Source organism: Chanos chanos, chromosome 13 (genome assembly GCF_902362185.1).
Source record: "Chanos chanos chromosome 13, fChaCha1.1, whole genome shotgun sequence".
Classification (NCBI taxonomy): Eukaryota; Metazoa; Chordata; class Actinopteri; order Gonorynchiformes; family Chanidae; genus Chanos; species Chanos chanos.
In genome coordinates, this window is record NC_044507.1 from 18,911,682 (window position 1) to 18,932,704 (window position 21,023).

At 45.3% G+C, this 21,023-nt stretch overlaps 1 protein-coding gene across 1 annotated transcript; it reads right to left on the bottom strand.

Annotated features, from left to right (window-relative positions):
• Window positions 1-1,888: 1,888 nt before the first annotated feature.
• Window positions 1,889-19,546, bottom strand: ints1 (integrator complex subunit 1). Its single transcript, XM_030790305.1, has 46 exons — window positions 19,456-19,546; window positions 19,046-19,333; window positions 18,706-18,902; window positions 18,419-18,556; window positions 18,152-18,311; window positions 17,966-18,071; window positions 17,566-17,752; window positions 16,996-17,141; window positions 16,719-16,860; window positions 16,392-16,568; window positions 16,126-16,234; window positions 15,891-16,011; window positions 15,622-15,699; window positions 15,371-15,528; window positions 15,093-15,189; window positions 14,847-14,938; window positions 14,585-14,645; window positions 14,283-14,480; window positions 13,583-13,712; window positions 13,262-13,441; window positions 13,000-13,149; window positions 12,422-12,706; window positions 11,991-12,158; window positions 11,477-11,598; window positions 11,196-11,347; window positions 10,958-11,104; window positions 10,432-10,530; window positions 10,108-10,232; window positions 9,695-9,949; window positions 9,380-9,539; window positions 8,996-9,127; window positions 8,248-8,431; window positions 7,919-8,042; window positions 7,511-7,641; window positions 7,316-7,403; window positions 6,712-6,959; window positions 5,394-5,523; window positions 5,138-5,271; window positions 4,682-4,874; window positions 3,789-3,910; window positions 3,525-3,634; window positions 3,113-3,229; window positions 2,945-3,015; window positions 2,710-2,801; window positions 2,425-2,534; window positions 1,889-2,272 (listed from the first exon to the last, which is right to left on the bottom strand). Exons 1-46 carry the CDS (start codon window positions 19,508-19,510, stop codon window positions 2,157-2,159), a joined length of 6,585 nt encoding a protein of 2,194 aa, XP_030646165.1. The 5' UTR covers window positions 19,511-19,546; the 3' UTR covers window positions 1,889-2,156.
• Between the last annotated feature and the right edge of the window lie 1,477 nt (window positions 19,547-21,023).

A 21,023-nucleotide genomic window follows, 5' to 3' on the forward strand; every position in this document is an offset into this window, starting at 1 on the left:
GGGCAGGTAGCAGCACATCGCCGTTCCTCCTAAAGGTGAGACAACCAGAATGGTTACTCTCTCCTTCACTTTGCTGTATAGATCGTGACACAGAAGCAGAGCTGAATCACCAGACACTCAGAACAACGGTTAGTGACTGACTTACTGCCTTATTGTCATTTTTTTGTTGTCACTCCCATAATTCTGACACTATCCCATACAAAAATGTATTGATGAGCAAAGCCATCAACCAAAACGATGTCTGATGTGTAGTCAAAATGGTAACCCAGTAACCATGAGATCTAGACACTCTGAAAACACGATTTCCATGGCGCGCGCGCGCGCGTACACACGCAAGCGCACACACACACACACAGCTGTTTTACCTGACACAACGTGTTTCTGAGATGAAAAAAGGACTGTGTTTATTGATGTGTCAGTGCCCCATCAACCTCCTCAATAATACCTGTCCCAGCTCCATCACACCTGTCACTCATCTCCGTTCCGCCCCACTGCCACTCAACCAATGGGGAACTGGCATCTCACCAAGAACACAGACACTTAAAGCATCTGGGGTAAGTTGATGAAACACTGTTAGTAGAGCTTTGAAAAGTGGCGTTACGTGACACCTTACAGGTGCAATTAACACTGATCAAGCATATCATCCACCGAACAAATCAACCGGGAGATTAAACCGCAACAACTCGAAAGAAATGAGATAATCACGATTCACAAAAAGACGACTGTCAGGTTAGCGAACAAGGCATAAAGGCACCAGCATAATTACGAATGCGTATAATTACAACATAATTACAAATCCCACTAAGTCGCAGAGGGGCTGCCCTTTCCAATGAACTCACAAACACCTGAGAAAAGAGTGCGTTTTAAATAACTCAGTTTTAAGCGATGATGTCTGGGCAAACTTTGTCAAGGTTATGAATCAAAGGAGGAGCATACCGAAGTCGAGTGAGAGATGAGGTTTCCAAAATTCCACCCTTAACTTCTCATCACTTAATGACGTCTTAAAAGGCGAGCGAGGAGCGTACATGCATCCGTGGACGTGCGCCTATCGGAAGACGCTCCTTTCATCAGTCTAAATGTGTGCAGAACATTGAGAGGCTGTCAGTTCGTATGGACGACAGCTTCCCCAAGCCTCCAGTGCGGGCATGCCTTACCCCTACATCTCCATTCACCCTTCACTACACACCAAGAGCCTTTTCCCCAGAGCCCCACTGTAACTGAACACCAGCAACATTCAATCTACAATGGCCAAAGACAACCTGCCCTCATGTTCGCTTACAAAAAAGAAAAAAAAGGTGGGAGGTGAGGGGGGTTTTTGGTCTGTGTGATTCAACAATTACTGCCTCGGTTAATTTAGTGAGTACTGTGGGGAAAGCGGGTTTGGTGGTGGGGGGGGGGGGGGGGGGGGGGGGGGGGGGGGGGGTGTTCCCGACATGCTGGTGTGCTGTTTTTTTCCTTCACTTTTCCGTTTGACACCATTAAGAAGCTTCTCAGATACAGTCAGAGATGCTGGAGCAGAACAACTCACACTTTTATGGTAAATTGGTTTCCATCACAGCATTCATGGCATAGCTGAGATTAGTAAGAGTGAGATAATGCAGGGGGGATAAGATGCCCAACGTGTGCAGCTGGGTCGGTTCTGTAGGGCTTAAAAAGAATGGCTTTTGGGTTCCTCTCACTTTTCAGGTGCTGCTGATAAAAACAAACTGACCTTCCCTGGCTGAGGGCAACCCAGTGGACTGTTAATCACAGGAATGAAAGAGACTAATGGTGTGGAGTCACCATCTTGCCAACGGAACAACCAAACCAACAGACATGAGATGTGTTACATTCAAACCATTCTTATTAAATCACTCAAGACATTAGAGGTTGCAGGATTTCACTTTTTTATTCAAGGTATTCTATGACAAAATGCTAATGACAGTACTGTGTGCTGGGAGTAATATCTATCACTGGAGATCACTTTTGAAACATAACTTTCATAGTAGTATCTTTAACAATTCTCCATTTCATAGGAAGTTTCATTAAGACAGAGATTGAGTGTGACATCATCAGAATTCCAAATTCGCCGATGGGCAGGCCGATGATGATGTAAGATTATAAAAGCGTCTTACGGCACAACCAAAATGCTCTTTGCGCGACAGTGACAATGAGTTCTATGTCGTTGCTTCCATTCGAAGAACCTTCATGGATTCAGAGATCATACTGCTGGTGTCAATGTGGCCGTAAATGCCTACCAAGAAAGCCTTGTGGAGCAGAATATCAGCGTGCTCTGAAGAACAACAATAAACAAACACACAAACAAAATTATGAGTAATTCAGTAAGATTCGACAGGTTAACGACTTGTATGCTAACAGCTTTTTTTTTCTCTGAGAGTATACATCGAAATTTGAAAGACCAAGCTAAGTTAGACTGTGAATTACCTTGACAGAGCAGAACATATTCTGGAAGGTTCCTTAGAGCTGTTTGCACTACATCGAAGTTTCCGCTGCCAAGGCAGTACATGAACGTGGGCAGAAAGTCTTTTGCCATGCTGTATCAAAGAGAGGAGAGGGGATAATGAAATAATAATAATACACAGACTCTACTGTTGAGCATCATTCAAAACATTAGAACTTGTTTTATTAATGGACACCCCCTCTCAGACCAGACTCCAGGTCAGTTTAAAAGGGAACTGGTTTCTCAACATAGAGCAGAGCAGGTCTTACCTGGGACTGTTCTGGATACAGCGAAGAGCCAGGCTGAAGGCCATGTTTCGACACAACTCCTCAGGTGAACTCATCAGTCTCTGAAGATCATTCTGAAAGAAAAGAACCCACACCGAGTTTAAAAAAAAAAAGAAAAAAAAAGAAAAGAAAAGAAAAGAAAAAAAAAACACTCTGAAACACACCTCTGTGTTGTCTAAGCTTTGATGAACGTGCTGTTTTCTTATGAAACACTTACAACAAAATACTGAATGATTTCTGGAGTCCTCTTGGACTTCTCATCCACTTCAGTTAACACTTCCAACACATCTGGAGGGTAGAGCCAATGGCATGAATGAAGACATAAGACTTTACATGCAGAGAGAGAGAGAGACAGGACTGATCAGTCATACCAGATCTCTCTTACCTTCAATGGCCTCTCCTTTGCAGATCTTCTTCAGGTACTTTGTCATGTCTGCAGAGGTCAGCGGCATGGATGCAGATATACTGACCAGCGGCAAAGATCCTGAAGAGGAGTCCTCCGCTAAGATTGGGACAAAGAAAAAAAAAAAAACAACAACAACAAAAAAAAGACATGAAATACTGTCTTTTGGCGATTAAACATTAAACAAACCCAGAGGACTCAATGCTCAACAACTCATACGGTGACCTCCATATTCAGAGTGAAATGTTCAACACAGTAACACAGCACAGCAAGTGTGAGAAAAGCTGGAGAAACAAAGAGGCTTTCTTTGGCCGGTCTTGCGGTTGCATTTAGTTTTTCGGTCACGCTCAATCGCCTGGTGTATGTATAAAGGAAAAAAAAAAAAAACATGTACCGTCTCTGTCCTCAGCCACACTCTCTGAGGAACCCGTCTTCACAGGAAGAGTCAAACCAGCCAGCAAAGACTTGAGCTGCACAAGGTCTGGGTTCTCTGATGACAGCCCCCTGAAAGATGAGGTGGGGGTGGGGGGGGGGGGGGGGGGGGGGGTGGTGGTGGTAAGAGAATAGGGAAATGGGAGGGTATAAAGTTAGAATGATTTCATGTATCTGTTGAAACATTGTAAGAAGGGAAGAGGATAGTCAACATGAAACATCTTACTGCAGTATGTCGGAATGCTTCTGCAGATAAGGCACAGCCGCCGCGGCATCGTGGGTAATGTATTTTTGAATGAACTGCACGAACTTGCTTATGATTGGCAGTCGAGATAACCTCCTAATGTTCTGTGAGAACAAACAAAGTAACAGTTTCCTGTCAGCTTCCTCTGCTGTTTAGGACAGACATTTTTATAGCTCCTTAGTTTAGAGAGCAGAAAAAAAAACAGTATCATTCCTGGGCTTTAAATGGTATAAACATTGTTTTCTGTTGAGGTTAAGCATAAAAACAGCTGAGCAGAATTAGTCACCAGCAGCAAGTGAATGTCCTTCACATTTAACTGAGCAAGTCGTGTTTTTTTTGTTTTTTTCTTCTTCTCCAAACTTGGAAAGCGCAACAAAACCATAAGTTTTTTTTTTCCCTAACATAGCAGCTCTCAAGTCAAGATGCATACAAGACAGAAACAATCTCAGGTCTTGCGTGGGACCAATAATTGTATTACATTCTATTGGTACGTTAATGACATGTCTAGAGGAGAGGGCTTTTTACATAACTCCGCCTACAAGCACACAGGTGCCTGACCATTTGTGACCACTGCTGAGACAAGAGTGCCAGGGGAATGCTGACCAACACTCCCACTCAAGGGAACAGGGCCAGTGATGTTCTGGAGGACTACCAGTTATAGTGTACCATGCCCTTTCACGAAAAGCAGTCAGTCCACTGGGGAAACACTGTATCAACATGCCGAGGCAAAAAAACTGAAACCTCGCAACGACTCCTTAAAAAAATAGATAAATAATTCAAATTGTCAAATATTTAACACATTAAAATAATTCTAGTAAAAGCTGGAAAAACAAGGCATGAAAAGCTGAGAGCTGAGTGTGTGCTGTTTTTCTGACCTGTAGGACTTTGATGAAGGACAGCAGGCAGTCCTGCAGCACCCTCTGGTGGTCGCTGTGGAACACAAGCGGCTGCAGCAGCTCCAGAATGGTCAGCACGTCGCTGAAGAAAGTCAGGTGACTTTGCTGTCGAAACTCCTGTAGGTTCAGGTGGATGCGACCATGCAGCAGTGCAGCGATCATGGGTAAGTGTCTGAAAGGGCAGGGCAACATCTGATTGGTTTCCACAGTCGACAGACAAGTACCACTGAGCATAACACAATTTCAATTCCATCGAATAATTTTTTTTTTCTGTCAGCAGCTACGGATCGAACATTAACTCTAAAAATATTGCCATCACATAAATACATAATACGCTTCTGATAAGTCTTGATACAGTGTTTCTCTCTTCTTCAGTAAAGTAAATCACTAGGGGAGGCAATCAACGGGATCTTCCAGATAAGAGGTTGTTCTGACCTCAGGAGAAGGACAGGGTGTGACACGGCCAGTTTCCTGCAGGCCAGGCTAGCGTCGGACACGCGGCTCTCTGCCGATTTGGACTCTCCGTTGTCGCCCATTAAGGTGATGAGACGGTGGACCAGGACGTCGAGCTGCATAAAAGACAAGTCAAACGCGTTCTTGGACCTGCGTGAGATCTTTAACCGAGGCCAGCGTGGGCCTCGGAGGTCAGACGCAACCGTCTGAGGTGCAAGATCGTCGCCGGGGTCTTTACCTTACAGGTGCTGCCGTCCGCGGCCCCGTCCCCGCTCAGGGTGGCCTGGGGGAGGGTCACGTGCTGGATGACCTCTGGGAAGTGCAGGTAGATCTGAAGCAGCAGATTCTGACACCTCTTACTCATTACGCTGCAAAGACACGATATCAATTCATCGATCGCCACGACGCCCTCGACAGCAGCCACGCTTACGCGTTTCTTCTGTGAGAGACACTTCTCTAAAACCTGACCTTCAAAGCAGTGACCTTCATAATGTCCTCACAATGTAGGGGAAAAAAAAACAAAAAAAAAAAACAGGCGACAGAATAGCAAGCGTACGCAAGACGATGTTGACTGTTCTGACCGATGACTGGATTTGCAGGCTTAACGTACCGAGAGAAAACAGAACACACACATGAACACACAGACACACACACACACACACACACACACACACACGCACAAAAAGGGGGGGTGGGTGGGACGTCCTCTGAACAAAGCCGTCTTGTTATTACTGACTGAAGGGCACCGAACAACAACAACCTCTCGCCCGAAGCCACAGCTCCCCTGCCTTCTTGCCGTTCTGTCGGCTAATTGTGGTTTATGTCAGTTAATCCAGCATTGTGCTTATGAGCGGCAGATATGGATAAAACAGCCGAGAAAAACAGACAAAGTGTTTATTCCACACAAGGCCCGAACGTTTCGCTTTGTGAGAGGAGTACATTCTCGCGGCCGCCGGTTATAAGACAGCTTAGCTCTGCTTAGAAGACTTTAATTCTTCGTGTAATTTTTTTTTTTTTTTTCTCTTGACCTTGGCTAAAGTTTGCTCATTAGACCTCTGTTAATAACCAAAGGCATATTCATGAAAGAACGCTTTTCCTCCACAAAGAGTTACACTCTGATCTGTGACAGCCAAGTCTGAGCTGGAATTCACAACACAAGCAAGAGTGGAGAGTCAGGCTTAATCCTCTTGGCTTCATTATACTACGCCCGAGCTTTCGAACAGATCATAGTACAGAACAACTTCTGCTGCCTTTAATTTCACACCACAAGACCTAATTACTGAGCTTTGCCCACTCCAAACTATTGTGTCCAACAGAGAATACTTCTCCGCCGAAGTCCGTCGACACTTATTCACTGACTTACTGAACTCTGAACCTTGTTTGACATTGGGCAGAAATGGGCAGTGAAACTCACATTTGTGAACTTGCGAAAAGAATTTTTTTTTTTTTAAAAGAAAAATGCTTAACAAAGTAGAAAAAGAACTACAAATGACAAAAATGAAGAAAACACCTAAAAGTCAGAGACAAACATTTAAGAGCTGACGTCATGGACGCACCTGTCACCCCATTTCTTGACGCAGTTGATCAGATACTCGGAGACCTTCTTCACGCTCTCTAGGTCTCCGTGGCAACAGCTGTGCAGCAGGGGCACGCGCGATTGGATGAGCGAGCAGGAGGCCTGGTCCAGGGTGGTCTTGGCTTGGGGCGAATCCGGCGAGTTCAGCTCGGACTCGGACAGGATCAGGTCCACCAGGCTGATCAGCTCCTCCGAATTCAGCCGCAGGACAAACTTCTCCGTGCGTTTCTATAGCGACAGGGATTACCCAATAGACAATCGCATCTTCTGCCCAATAGACAGAGCATCTCAGCCCACGCCTGGTGAGTCCCTCCGTTATAAGGGAACTGATAACAGAGGGACTCACCAGACTTACTGTTTTTGAGCGAACTGGACGACTGCTATAAGTGTACCGCGTATGTTACTGCTCTTTCTGTACTCATAATATTTTTGCCCATATGCAATTCCAGTAGGCCAAAAATACTAACTTGAAATTGTCTGTGATACATGCTCTTTCATGTTTGTCAGGTGGACACAAAAGATACCCTGACACCCAGACTGCAGTGGCATAAGTGGGAATGACTGGTCTGGGGCCTTGATCCTACCTGTGGGGTTTTCTGGTCGCGACCCTGCCAGATTCGAGGAATGTGACTACACGCCCACAGGAAGTCCAAAGCAGAGGACGGGTCCAGTCTGACAGAGAGGATATATTCAGTGTCACAGAGGTGTGTGTGTGGGTCTTTAAGAGAGGTGTGTGTGGATCTTTAAGCGTGTTTGGTAAGATTACAGTCAGGACTCACCTCTGCTCTCTGTGTTTGCTGAGCAGGCCTTTGATGCACTGGTGAAGGGTGCTCCAGTTGGACTGATGTATGAGCAGAGCCAAAAGGTACGGTCTGTATGATGGGGCCAGGCTGTCACTGCTGCCTTTAGCCTGTCAGAGAGATAAGAGAAATAAAACTAAACACAATTAAAGGATACGCATACACGCCCACACCACATCTCCACCCTGAGATCCACCCATACACACACAAACACACACACACACACACAAACATAAACACAAACACACACACAAACAAACACACACACACAAACAAACACACACACAAACATAAACACACACAAAAACATAAACACACACACAAACACACAAACACACACACAAACAAAAACACACACACAAACACAAACATTCCGGAACTGTTTACCTTGTTTAGGGCAAAAAGAAGCTTCTGCTGGAGGTCTGGGCATACAGAGGTCACCTCAGGGTCAAGGAGTTCCAGCCAATCAACCAGCAGCCCAGAGCTTGATCCTGTTCTTTTCACCTCAGAGCTACAAGAGAAGAGGACAAATTCTTAAAGATACAGCTGAGGAGAGAGCGGTCTATTCTAATACTGCCTGTCAATACAAAAATCTCTCATTTAAATTTAACACAAATTAAAGAGAGGACATAAGATTTTCTTTTGTGGAAGAGAAATACCACACTGTTCCTGTGGTAAGATTTGAACTGACTTCAGTAAGTGTCTGGGGTACATACATTTTGGAATCCACCTCCTTCTTCACTCCTCTGTCCTCTGCTTCCTGAAGAAGCAAGGAGATCACCATGGCGACAGGGCCAGCCGTGTTCCTGCTCGTGGCACCCGTTTCCGTGCCAACGGTCATGAGCAGGGACAGCAGTTCCTCCAAAAATGGGGACTTGACCTCTATCAACCCTTGTAAAACTGAGCAACAGAGAGAACATATGGTGAGACTGTAATGTTCTGAGAAGTTTCCTTGACTTCTTGTGAAATCCTCACGCAGGTTTGAAAAAGAAAAACAAAACGGAGCACCCTGAGCCAATGCCACATGGCAAAAAAAAATAAAGACTTTGTATAATTGCATTCCTAAGAAAAACAACAAAAAAAAACCCACCCTCTCTGGGCCCTTTGCCCTCACCACAGTAACTTTTTATAAAGATCTCTCTGCTACTCCTGACGACCACTGCTGTTCTTATTGAACATAAACAAGTAAAAAGTGGCAAACAACATTCTTCCACTTGCTGGAAGTCTGTTTGCTCTGGCTGGGTTTAAAAATACACACCGAGAGAGATAAACACTGGGCAGAAATTCATTTCCACGGGGCAGCAGAGCAGAGCAGAGCAGTCTGGAAAGAATTGAGCAATAATACTGTCCAGTCCAACAGCTACACAAAAACTTACGCTGACCAGTGGTTCTGTCCTCTAGAAATAGCACTAACAGGAAGAGTGAAACGAAAAAATCACACTACGCGTGATGCTGATTCGCTACCTTTCCCGATGAGGTCCGGCTCCGCGTTGCATCTCTCTCCGGCTCTCAGGGAAGCGATGATTCCCCTCACCGTCGCCTCCGTGTCTCGTCTGTATGCCAGGGCTTCAGCCAGGTGCAGAAAACCTGTGCGCACTGAAAGATGCAATGAAATTAGGAACGATGGATCACGGTTTCGGACAGCTGTAGGGTACCTGAAGACGGACGGCTACGGAGAAAGCAGTATTTGATTCATGTTAACTCTACTGTTTAGAAAAACACCTGCAACCAAATATCCAGTCCTCACCAGATAGCAGATTAAATGGAAACCCATCAGATCTTAGGTTTAAGAGACCACATTTTAAACGCAGCGGAGAAACTGGGATTTCATGTGGGGTGGGGTCTAACCGTCAGTGATGCGATGCTTATGGGGGCACTGGGCAGCCAATGACTTGAGAAGGGTCTGCAGGGGTCCCGCCTCCACGGCAGAGCTTTCCAGCCACGACAGCATCTGCACGATGGCGTTAAAAAAGAGCGTGGAGAAGGCCACGTCCTGAGAGACGAGCCGCTGGAGAGGGGGAAAGAAAACGAGAGAGCGGGCGAGAGGGGAAGAGAGAGAGAGAGAGAGAGAGAATAAAAGCGGGGAAACAAGGCTGGTCGTCAGTGCCCAGTCTTGCCCTGTGGGTAACAGTGAGAGAGTGTGTGGGAGTGACGGTGCTGTACCTGGTAGAGGTTGAGCTGGCGCAGAAGCGGGCAGGAGATGGCGTGGCTGCGGTGCATGGCCACCACCAGGGCGCCGGCGCGGGGAGAGCCCAGCAGAGCCGCCAGGGCCTGGAGCAGACGCCCGGCCGTGCCGCCCTGCTGGCACTGACCCTTCCGTGCCCGCAGGACCTCCTGTGCCAGGGCCTGCTGCAGCGCCAGGGAGAGGGGACGCACAGGCGGGGTCGGCCAGCGGGGGTCCACCTTCAGGGGGAACAACTGTAGAAAGAAACCCCCTAAATGAATCCCTACATAGATCATTTCTCTGGAAAAATCACCTTTTAGGCCCATTTGGACCTATTTACAATAAAGCAGGCGTACTGCAACGAAACCTCTGAGGTACTTTTAACATTGCAGCACTTGACCAGAGGGCCTACCTGTAGGAGAATGGCAGTCAAGTCATCCTCAGGACCAATGACTGGCACCTGAGTTGCTGGTCTCATCTTAACTGAGCTATGGGGTGTTTCCACGGTAACCTTAGCCTTGCTTGACTCTGCACTGTCTGTTAAAGAAGAGTAATGGGGAAAAAAAAAATCACTTCTGTGTTGGTGAACAGATAAATAACATACACTAAATTAGAACACGAGTGTGGTGATGTCCCGCTGACTTTGGAAGAGTAAAAACCGTGTTATCGGGCGATAAAAAAAACACCCAGGATTAATCGCTGAACGCAGACAGTGATGAAAGAAGTGGCCACTCACCCCTGCGAGGAGGAAGTGATGCGCTGAGTAAAGTGTGGAAAGTGTGCCCCCCGGTGGCTCCTCGTTCATGTTGCACCTCTACCAGGTGAGCCATGTAATCTGAAAAACACAGAACGCAGACGCTCAGTCAGTCCCCGTACGTCGCCTTAAAACAGCCAACTTCAACGAGTTCACAGTTTTTAAATTCATTTTCAAACATGAGCGTGGCTTTTTCTTTGAAAAACTTTTCAACGACTTTTTAAATCAACTTTGTCAAGGGGGCATTCCGTGCATTGCACTGCCTATAAAAAAATATTTTAAAGTAACCTTCACAGTAATAATGAGGGTGAGATAGACTGATAGACAGTCAGATAGATATAGCTAACCCTTTACTTTGATAACTGTATCTACTGTTGGATGGATGGAGGAGGAGGAGGAGAATAATGTAAAGGATGAGTTGAATAACACAAAATATAGGACAGAGAAAATGACAGGAGACCAGAGAAACAGGACGTGAGAATATGAGCATGTGACTGTGGAGCCTCACTCTTGTCCATGATGTTCTGTTCCAGTGTTTGTGGATCATGAGACACGGCCTGGTCCAAATACTGTAGCAGTTTACTCATACTGGACACCGGGATGCCGAAGGACTGGACAAACAAGAGCAGCTGCTGAGGCTCCAGATCCTGCAAAGCTATCCAGACACAAATATGCAAATTATTCCTACACTCTCTCACTCTCATTGGCCACAGAAAACCTGTGTTTTCATTTACCACATATCTTACCCGCATCCACCAATCGGGAAACCTCTGACCGGATCATCCTCAGCTTCAGCCAGTCAGGTAAGAGAAGGGCTTCCTCTGATGTGTCCACCAGGAAGGCAGTGGGGAGGGGCTTTTTGTCGGGGAACCAAATGTCCAGCAGTGTGTAGAAGTCACTTTCTCCTATGGAACCACACACACACACACACACACACACACACACAGTGTGTTTCAGCACACAGAGGCTAGACAGCACATGAGCATGTCTTAACATTGACTTTACAGATCATTAAGTAGCTGGACACTCAGAGATACCTTTCGGGGGACCCAGTGTGAGCAGTATGACCATCGCGTGGACCACCAGAATGTGCATAGTGGCAGTTTCACCCGTAGTCCACCGCAGGAACACTTGGTCCTGTGATTCAGACTGCAAAATGAAGAGAAAAAAGAGAAGCCCAAAATCAAGATTTATGGGTTATTTAATGTACTGTTTCCAAATCCTGTTCAAGGGAACCCACAGTTCTGCATGCTTTAGGTTCGTTTCTTCTTTCTCACACCAGATTCCACTCAGAAACTAATCATCAAGTCCTTGATCAGCTGAGATTAAGTCTATTAGAGAACACAGAGCCTTAAAATCTGCATAGTTGTGGCTTTTTCAGAAGCAGGCCTGGGAAATGCTGATTTAATGAACAACTCTTTCTGTATGGCATAATAATTCTGATCTAAATCAGAAAGCCTGCAATCACGAACAGCGACTCGAAACTTGACGGCTCCTAAGAGGACACCACTCAGACTGCAAAGCATGGGCTGTCTAATTACCCAGCTGTAGAGGTCCTCTCCCTCTTTGGTTTTCCTCATCCTGCGGATGTAGGTGGAGAAGATGGAGAGGAGGGCGGACAGCACGGCGTCGGAATCGGGCCTGCACGAGTGCTTGGAGAACAGACTGTTCATAATCGTGGAGCGTTCCACGATCAGTCGAGCCACATCCTGAGAGACAAGACAGTTTACCGTCAGCCAGGGGAGTCTCACAGAAGTTCCCTTTATGGCAAACACTCTCAATGTAGAGAATGTAATATTACGTTCATTTTTCTCAGCTGGTAACTGGAGTTAATATAAATACTGCTGTACTTGATGGTAACTGGAGTTGAAAAGGTATGTATTCATGTAGAATTAAGTATCATTATGTATTCATGCTGTGTTAATTTCAAGCCAAAGAGGGAAGGAATGAGGTAAACGGTCTATGAGCTCACCAGAGCCAGGTCATTGTGGAGTGCCTGTTCCTCCACTGGTGCATGCTGGGAAAGATAGATCAGGTAAGCGCTGATGGTCTGAGGGTCCGTTTCCATGTGAATGGCCTGCTGTAAGGCACTGGCAGTCATGCCACGCACGCTGTCGAACAGGGGAAGTTTAGGGAGGTCCTGTAACAGCCATTGGTACCCGGGCAACAACTCCGCATCTCTGGAGTCTTCCTCCATAGGCTGGTCTCTCTCCTCTCCGTCTTTCAGCCCACCCTCCGTCAGCACCAGAGACAGGCCCTGAAAATCGATATTCATCAACGTTATCAATGAGAAGAAGCCAGTCCCGTACAACAGTTTCTCAACTCAAGATCTGCGGAACCCCAAGACAGCACATTTAAGTTACTGCTAAACACCAGCGTAACTGGCTCTAGGAGCGAGGGGTTCAGTAACAGTTGATAAGCACCCAGGTGTGTCAAAACTGGGCAAAAGAAAAACTGTGCTGTTTTGCGGGTCCCCAGGAGCAAAGCTGAGAAAATCTGCTCTAAACGTCTCTTATGATGTACCATGAGCTTAAGCAACTGTAGCTTTACCTTCATGGCCAGAACTCTGGACGCAACCTGAGATGAACTCAGACGACGTAAGAAGTAGTCCAGAACTTCACATGTTGTCTGCTCGTCTGCTTTGGGACCAAGCAGCAGGTCCTGCAGACGTCCTAGGAGCTGACGCTGCTTTTGCTGCCTCTGATGTTGTGGGAAAAATTCGATTTGCATTGTTTTATTTTGTTTTGGTTTGGATTCTAGGAGGAGTATTACAATGAGTGGAGGTACTGTACTGTGGAAAGATGAGTCATACTTGTCTCTTCTTTGCTCTCTGCTCTTTGCTCTCTCCTTCTTCATCGTCGTCCACAGAAGAGCTGTCGTCCGCAGCGTCATGCAGGAGAAATTCACACAGACACTGGACAGGCAGAACATCCAAAGATCCCTCACTGGACTGAACCAAGTCAGCCAGCCATGGCATTGACTGAGAAGAGGCCTGGAGAACAGAGACAAACAAAAAAAAAAAAAAATGCGAAAAACCCCAAAATCAAAATAAAAGTCTCTCATAATCAAAAACATTTAAGACAGTGTGTTAAGACTTAATGTGTTTTATTTGACTCTGCGTGTGTGTCCTCACCTGTCTCTGGATTATGTTGAGCAGGAAATCCGGGTTGCGGCTGCGGCAGAGCAGGTGGCCCAGGCGCAGGGACTGGTTAAGACTCTTCACTTGCTCCTGGATGTGAGGAGGAGGTCTGCGTGGAGGCCCTCTGTGTGAAAGCAAACACAGGGAGGTGAACTTCTCCTCTAGGTACTACAATACAAAAGCACGGGGCGCGGGAAAACTGTACAGTACAGTCAAGTATTGTGCAGACGGTTTTGGACTGCTCTCTTCTCCTTGTACCATGCAGATGGGGATAACTTGATAGCGGTAATCAGAGGTGGAAAAGAGCCAATCAGTGTGTGACTCATGATTCGGTAGGTGTTGCAAACCAATCAATGTTCTACCAGCAAGAATAATAATAAAAAAAAAAAGTCACTTAACTACACACCAGTTACCAGTTTTCTCATGTACAATACTGTAGAATGAAACAAAAGGGACATTTTTATTCCAGTTCGTGACTGCTTTCAAAACAGGTAGGCGTATATGTTTGTGTTAACGAGCCAAAGCGACGCGCATGCAAAACACTATTTCCCCTGTTAAATCAAAACAATACACTGGCCACAAAACCGCAGTACATACAAACTGGCAACTGTATGTACCATTAGACCCATTCAGTGAAAACACAGAAAATAGTTGAATATTCAGCGATTTAGCGTTTGATGTGCAGGACTCGTACTTGGGCTCCAGGCTGGTGAGCTGAGAGAGTAAAAGGCTGTTGGTCTCCGTGATGGTTTGCTTGGTAGAGGCGGCTGCCAGGTGGCTCTCGAAGGCCAGGATCTCCTGTCTCTCCTTCTGAGAGATCTGGAGTTCACGGTTTATCATCTCCGTTTTGGTCTCTTCATCTGCCACCGTGCACGGAGGGTAGGAGTAATTACTGGACAGAGAGAGACGGAGCCGGGTTAGACTGGCAGTCATGGTAAAACTAAACAAAAACAAAAACAACTGCAAAAAAACCAGCACTTGTGACCTGTGCCTTACTTTGTCATGACCATTTCCATGAGCATTTTCAGGGTAGGGTATCCGTCCCAAGCCGCCAGACCTGTAAATGAAAACCCAAACACAGAGGATTTACATAAAAGGATACTTTTTGTGTACCTTTTGATACCCATCTGAAGCATAAACCTCATCTGTTTTTAATACTAAGCTCACAAACATTTCATTAGAACAGTAACAAATGCTTGGCTTAAAATGTTTGTGTGTGTTAAAGAGAAAAGATACAATTAAGAGGTCTTAGAGATACCGATTTTCTGCGGATTGAAAGCGGCCACTACAAGCAGCAAAAGCCAGGCCTTCCAGTAAAGCGTGGATATAGCCAAATTTGGAGGTTGATACCTGCAATGACATTGGAAATAATTTCAATCAAACGTGTCACTGAAACGTAGGTAACTCATACCAAAAGCCTAACAAAAAAACGGAACAGCACAATATTAATGACTGAACAATGAGACAGGGAAGGTTGGACTGTAACAGTGCTGTATAAGGCTACCCTGCAGGTAACTGGATGTTCTCTGGGTGATGGTATGTGCACAAATTCAGTACAGCATCGATGAGCTGGATTCTTTCCACACGCAACACGTCCAGATCTAAAAAGAAAAAACCCGAAGAGATATTCAGGTCATCTCCACAACACAACAACAAACAAACAAGCAAGCTCACTCACTCAGAGATGAGTTTAAATAAACAAATTCAGCTCATCTCTAATACTGTTTAGATCAAACAGGGATAACTGTAACCCTGCCAAACATTGTAAGGGCACCGAGTTACCGTCTGACTGGACCCCTGCGGCTCTCTTGACCAAATGGTCGGCCAGCTCCATGGCGTCGGCCGGGCCCAGCGGCAGGTCACGTGACAGGCCGATCACTAGAATACGCATCAACGTGTCCTCCAGAAGGGGAACCTCTGAGCATAGCCGCAGGAAGAAGCTTCCAGAAACAACATGCACGTAACGTATTTAGAGCAAAGCAACAACATCACAAACACTTAAGAGAGAATTCCAAATGCCAACAAAGACTCACTTCCTATCACTTTCAGGTGGCCAGTTATCCCACTTATAGTACGTCTCTGGTTGCTCTGTGAAGAGCACTTTGTGAAGGCTGATGGAGAGAATGACAGAGACAGACAAGATTCATAGTCTAAGCCTGTTTATCAATATCAGGCATCATATACAACATCTAAAAAAAGCTTTGTTTATACAAAGATCACACGTTATCTTATCACACTAACGGTTTTCGGTCGGTCGTCTTGAACGAAACACTCCTATTGGATGGTGATATCCATTACATACCAGTGGACATAGTCTTTAGGTCCTATTTTACTGATGGTAGGGACCACGGTGTGCAGCCACCACACGGCGTCTCTCTGAATGGCAGCGATCTGATTCTGAAACGCCCTCAGTACCTCCAGATCTGTCAGAGTCAACAATCACAGCCAGGTTAACAGCATGTGGTGAGAGTAGGTTTAAAACACTTATTAAAAAAAAAAAAAAAAAAAGAGAGAGAGAGAGAGAGAAAATGTCATACTCTTCTTCTCTCCTTTGTCCCATGCGATGCCGGCCTCTTTAACCTGAGCTGTTATTCCTAACATCATGGAGACCGTCAGCAGATCTGTCACCTGGATGACAAAGCGTTCCTGAGGGGTGAGGGGTTGAGGGGGGGGGTGAGGGGTGGTTTTGGGGAGAGAAGTTGTGTGTCAGATCTCCAGATGAGAAAAGGGTTTAACTACAGATGAGTAACTTTTAAGAAAGAAAGGAGGTGCAGTGTACGCTCCACAGAGGAGTAACGCTCACTTTAAACTCCATATCCACGTAGCTGGGCTCCTTCCTCTCCTGCATCAGGCCCAGGCAGAAGGACTGGAAGTTGATCTCGTGTTTAGTCTGCTTGATGATCTCCCTCAGCAAAGCACGAGAGGCTCGCAGGTAATCATCCTTATTAGTCAACAGATCCTGGAACACCATCGCCAGAAACTGGACAAGCAAAATGACAGAAAGAGGAAAGGCTGACTATATATATTAACAAAAAGAATTAAATGTGGGAAGAACCTGTCCTCTACAGTGTATTTCCATGTAAAGACTTTTTGATAAAAACTCAACGAGCAGTTACGAGTTGAGATTCACCTTCGGGGCCTGCTCGGGGCTGTGCTGTAGGACTGTGTGGAGGACTTGCATGTTGTTTGGATTTCTGGCATTAGACAACTCATTAAAGATCACAAACTTCACCATAGTACCCAGATTGTCCCTGTGTGCATTTAAAAGCTCCCTGGAAAGCAAGAACAAAATCCAGGTTAATAAACAGGACAATCACATATTGCCAAAGAACTCAAGGAACAGCAAAATAAGAGGAAAAAAAGGTGTTCTGAGATGTGGATTTCTTTTTTTTTTTTTTTTTTAATACCTGACACAGAGCATGTAGTGGTTCAGCAGAACTTTGGGTTTGAGTCGGATCTTGATGAGATTGGAAACCACCTCCATGTCATCTGACCCGTGGGTATTACAGTTCATACACAAAGACATGAGCAGGTCTTGGGCCGGCCTTGTTAACTATAGTAATATCAAAGGGAAAAAACATATTTGTAAGATTTGAATGGTAGCACGGTCTTTTCTGATAGTGAATGGAAGAACAGTATGTTATAGACTACAAGTTGCCCTCAACTTATGACGGGATTCCGTTCTGCCGCCCCCGTTGAAAGTCAGTAATTCCTTTATATAATATGACTCATGCCACGCACCAATACACACTGAGACACAACCAACACTAAATACTACTGCCTTACAGCAGCACGACCGACCGATGTTATCATACAGTGGTCGTTTTTATACGTTTTGACCGAGTATCATTACTTGACAACGGTATAATAAGATTGACGAGACAGCTGTCGTAATTTTCACATATATGGTAAATCGAGGACAACCTGTAGATGACTTCTTATATTATGTTATGTAGATAACTTCTTTTATTTCTTACTTTTGGGTTCTGTAGCCACATTTCCAGCCTCTGCACGGCCATCAGCCGCACCTCTTTGTAGCCACAGGTGGCGGTGAGCAGGCGTAACAGGTTCCTTGAAACGTTATCCATGGGTTGCCTACGATTCAGCTGGTCCCGAAGCACGTCGAGAACGTAGTCTTCCACGCTTTCTGCCAGCTCTTCATACCTACAAAACAAAACTTATTACACTACATCCATCTCTGTACAGTTAAGGAAGCAATACCAGGCAACGAAGACAAATATCTAACATATATCAAGCACACCCTGCACTACAACCTGAATACGCAGAGTATGCGTGTGCACACAGAGAACGCTAAAAGTACAGGTGACTGAGCGTTACCTTTATATATGTCTAAGTAATCAAAATAGAAATGCTTACCTTGGCATGATCTGTCCTTCATCTTCCGGACTTAATTTCTCCTCCGCGATGAGAAGCTCCGTCTGGCCGTCGTCCTCGTCGGGGGTTGAGGGGTGAGGGCTGTTTCCTGAAAATGACGCGATCCATCAGAACCGGGCCAGTCGCTCAATTCAGTCAAAGAAACCCGATCCGACTAGAGCCACATACCTGCACTCAGGTCTCCCCCGGAGCGACCCGTGTCCGTCTGCAGTAACATACTCTTGGGCGGCATTTTAGTGGTGAAGGCGGTCTGGATGTTGTCCACAAAGGTCTTACAGTGGGAGCTGTCCACCCATATACGCTCTCCAAGAGAATCTTCAATGTAAACCTACGTCACATCACAATTGTCATGAATGAGAATCACAGGGACACTTTGAGGGAGACTGTTTTAAGTCTGCAAGTGTGACAAAAGATGTAGACAGGTTTGATTCTCACTTTGACAAATATCTCTGGCCAGTTTTCATCCTCTTCGTAGGCGGCCATCAGCAAGTTGCAGGCCAACACAGACACCAAGCTGTTCCCTTTGGCTTTGAAGTTAATGGAAGCATCACGTCGCAGCAGGCTGCACAAGGCCTGAACCACACAAACACACACACACACACACACACACACACACACACACACACACAAACACACACACACACAGCTCAGTTAAGAGCCTCACAAAGGTAACGCATGAATTAAAAATAACACAAAAACGTGACACTTCAATAATTACTCACCTCAATAACTCCCTCAGTGGCAAATATGTTGGGCTTGATTTTGGCTAGGAACATGAGGCTCAAATACAGGGTGATGTCAGGCTTGGCTCGGTTCATCTTCAGCTGTTTGACCGCCCCGCAGAGCAAGCCCTCGATCCGATCGTCATTTCCCTCTGCCTCCGCCGCTTCGATTTCATCCAGGAGCACAGCTGGAGGGACTGCAAAAGGCGCAGAAAAGATTGTTTCAGCGAGATCTCCGTCAAGGACGTGCTGCAGCAGCCTCTGCTGAAGCCCTCTGGTGAACCAAGACGCAGAAAGAGAGAAATATATCATAATGATGCTTATTAATACAATGTCTCACCCTCAATAGGCACCACTGATGGCTCTTTGATAGAAGGTGATATTGCCCTCTTGTCAACAGCTGCCACTTCGGCAAGACGCGTCAGAGCGCTCGGAGGCGTGGCCGAGTGTTTGGGTCGTTTGGAGAGGCTGGACAGACCGGAGGAAGACGGGAGTGATGAAGAGGCCTCTCGTTTGCGATCGGGCGGCAATCCCGAGGACGCCGGTTTAAGCAGAGCGGCTGGCGCTTTCTGCTCACTGGACTGACCCTTTGTGCCCAGGGCAATGAAATCACCAGGAGGAGGGTGACCTGAAATTCACCACATTGGAAAAGTTCACAAAAGAGAGTCTTAGCTGACTACATTTATCGAGAGTTCCTTCTTTTCAGTTAAGCTAAAAACAGTTATGTTTCTGTGTGCCGTCCACACTCACCTGAAGGCTTAACAGCACTTGGGCGTCTAATGTTAGTTGGCTTTGGCCTATTCATTATGACACCTTCTTACAGCGAGGCAGGCAATTTAAAATCTGCTGAATGGATAAATTAGGTTAAAACAACTGAAACAACATAATTTCCCTCCAACTGTGATAAGTCTAATAACGTAATTTCACAGTCTTGATAGTCGTACTGTAAGTACCTTTAACTTTTACCCGAAACATTTAATGTAAACTAACATGTATTGAAGTCTGACAGCCTACACTGGCCAGCGACTACATGAAGGCCTATCGATGTCAGATTTCTAAACTTCTCATTTTAACGTTACGAGAGTGGTACTGGCAGAGCGATGGCTAGATTAGCTGGCCCAAATATTATGTAGTAGCAATGCAGTCTTCAAACTTATCTACTACAGCTAGCATACCAATTTGCTAGCCATCAACTGAGGGCTAAAACCAGCTAACTTAGCTTGCTAACGTTAGTCACTACTATTCAGTCTACATAAGCGCTAGATTTCAAACATCTGACTGTTACTCCAGACAGTGAGTATACACCAGAGAAGACTACATCTGCTACATGTTCTTAAAATAAAACAACAATGCATGTGAATTTTGTTTTATATTTACTTTGTTCTCAGTGTGTCGGCTCCATGGTCCGTAAGGACACACTGACGTCAATGACGAAATAATAAGACGTTTTTTTACTGGCTGCTAAACGGTCCTTTTTTTTCAAAATAAAAGTATCAAGAGACCTTTGATTTGTTTCCAAATCACAAGGTAAAAATGCGAGTATATATAAACCACATATTTTCCAGAATATCAAACTCGGTCTCTCGGTTTCTCTGTTTTATCTAAGACTTGAGAGATTGGTTTCGTATTGAGACACCACATATTTTTTCCACATGATGGCAATGAAAATCAAATTTGGATTCTCGCGAATCCCTTCCCTACGCCCTACCCTCCACCAGTAAATTAAAATATGAACAAATGTCCAGTAAATCACATTATACGTTTTCATAAAACAAATGAAGGCAAACTACACAGAATTATATATAGCAAACATGCAAATCTTGGCACATAACTTGATTCTGGGTGGCACTGTTGCCTCTTTGCAAAGGCTGCAGGGTATTACAGAGAATACTGTTTCCAAGTATCCTCGCATTACAAAATGATGTCAGGCATGGAAACAGACGTTTCTGTTCCTGCCAGACAAAAGAAAACAGAACTCTCACCCAGAAAAGAACACCACAAAGCAAGCACTTTGAGGCACACACTGAAATAAACATGTTCTTATGATCCAACCTCAATGGTGAAAACATGTGTGCTTAGTTACAGTTTTTAAATGTTTTATTGAAAACATACCTGCTTGCACAGTGAACCTCAAATTGCCATCTCCCTTTGAGACCAGCACAAAGGCCTTGAATTCTATTATTTCTGTCACTCATAAGCTGCTGTTTATATAGTAATGCAACAATACAACTGAGACTTCACGGAACAGCCAAAAATTACATGTAGACCGAATGCAGCCAAAAGCTAAGATGGGCTAGACTTCTGACCATTATTTTATA